A 1,946-nucleotide genomic window follows, 5' to 3' on the forward strand; every position below is an offset into this window, starting at 1 on the left:
GAGTGTGCCCAAAAAAGCCAACCAGCATGAAATCATCATGCCATAAACATGGGGTTGAATTTAAATTGTTAACCTTCAAAAGGACATTTTTCTTCCTTTTCTGAATCTGATTTATATGGTCTCATGCCATGACCCAGAAAGCCCCTCTCTACCTTAGGGTGGTGGATTTTTGGGGTTTCTTTTTTTGTTTTTTTTTTCATCTACATTAAGAAATTGGAATATCAGAACATGTAAGAGTTTTGTCATGGGAAAGAGAAGTTTTGTTCTCAAGCAGAAAGAGTAGGACGGTCGGTGTGCGTGGGTCTGAGATCCCTGGGCAGGCTTGAGCCCTGGCCACACGCAAAACCGGGCAAAATTTGTTTGTATCATCTCCTGCTCCCCTAACTCTCCTCTGTATTCCTTTGAACAAGAAGAGCAAGTGGAAAGAGCAGGGGCACATGAAGCAATGATTACACCTCCTAAAACCCCACACCCCAAAGGTGGAGGAGGAAACTGTCCTTGGTCTACCTGGCTTGAACTCCAAGTTCATCATTCTTCCCAGTACACTACCCGCAAGTCATTGCTTAATAGGTGACAGATGTATAGTTGGAATAAACCAACATAATAAGAACCAAAAACGTATTGAGAAAAAAATGTATTGAGCATTTAGTATATAGTAGAAATTATGCTAAAATCTTTCTATATATTAAATCATTTAATGCTCACAACATCTGATTGAGTTGTTTACCATTTTATCCTCATTTTAAGGATAAGTGACCTGGAGCCCAGAGAGGTTCGGTAGCTTGCCCAAAGTCACACAGAAAGCAAATGGCTTTGTAAGATTTAAAACTAAGTAGTCTGACCCTAATGCTTGTGCTCCTAATACTTTGCTGCTTCACTGCTATGAGTATGGTTCCAGTTCCTGCCGTCTTTGAGAAAACCTATTCTAGGTCAATGGCAGGTGCAGCTTGGGTGGGTATCACAGGATGGACAGGAGAGAGCCCAACCTGACCTCCCCAAGCCGATGCCCTCAGCAACTTGGGCAGTGAAATGCCACATTGGGATGGTACCTGAGCTCTGCTCCTAAAACATGGTTGGGAATCCTGAATCTCTGAGTCCAATATTCTTTCTCAACTGTAAGCAGTAACGTGAGTTTATTTAAGGCAAGAAATAGTCCTTTATGAATCACTTATACCAGGCTTTATGCAAACACCAGTAAATCTATAAAGCAGAGGGGAAAAATAGGTGGTAATGTGGTAAAGACCACCCATAGTTGGAGACTTAGTGCAGAATAAAATGCCAAGGAAGGAAGCTTTTGGGGATCTGCCACCAAGGGTGAGGAGAGAAAAGTCACACTGCTTTCTTTCTCCTTTTCCCGCAGGGCTCTTTCTGGAAGGCATGGTGAGTTGCATAAGAGTGTCCTCTGTCGCTGCTGACTGCCAATGGGGTCTAGTTAATTCTGTAGCAGCTGGGAAGAACAGGCACTCAGCTTGATTCCTGCATGTGTGTCTGTGCCAACCTGGTGACAGGGCCAGTTGGTAGGGAGGGTCAGCGCACTGGTGGGAAGAGGAAAAGTAACCACAGCTGCAGTCCTCTTGCAAGTAACAAGGCCACTGACCCTGCTGGGCTTCTGGATGGGTCCTGGGCACTTGCAGGGAAGTCTTGCTCTAAGCATATTGTGGAAGTAAAGCAAGAGGTGTACGTATGCGCTCGGGACTGTCCCCTCTCCCCACTCTGTCCAGCCCTTGTGGAAGGTGCCTTTTTCCTCATCTCACCTCCTACCTCTCTGGTTTCCCAGAACTTTGGGTGTGTTTATAAGGTCTGTGAATGTCCAAGATCACAATTACCATTCTGGCCATCTCAGATTTACCCATCAAGAGTAGGAGAGGCTGGTGGCGCAGTGGTTGAGAGTCCGCCTGCCGATGCAGGGGACGCGGGTTCGTGCCCTGGTCCGGGAAGATCACACA

General features: G+C 45.8%; 1 protein-coding gene across 1 annotated transcript in view; it reads left to right on the forward strand.

Annotated features, from left to right (window-relative positions):
• The window catches only part of PARVA (parvin alpha), a 182,810-nt gene that overhangs the window by 148,129 nt on the left and 32,735 nt on the right, over window positions 1-1,946 (forward strand). The window contains exon 8 of the mRNA XM_007471412.1: window positions 1,361-1,380. Within this exon, the coding sequence (XP_007471474.1) occupies window positions 1,361-1,380 (20 nt within the window). The remainder of the gene's footprint in view (window positions 1-1,360; window positions 1,381-1,946) is intronic.

The sequence above is a fragment of the Lipotes vexillifer genome, unplaced genomic scaffold (assembly GCF_000442215.2).
Source record: "Lipotes vexillifer unplaced genomic scaffold, Lipotes_vexillifer_v1.1 scaffold6, whole genome shotgun sequence".
NCBI classification, from domain to species: domain Eukaryota; kingdom Metazoa; phylum Chordata; class Mammalia; order Artiodactyla; family Lipotidae; genus Lipotes; species Lipotes vexillifer.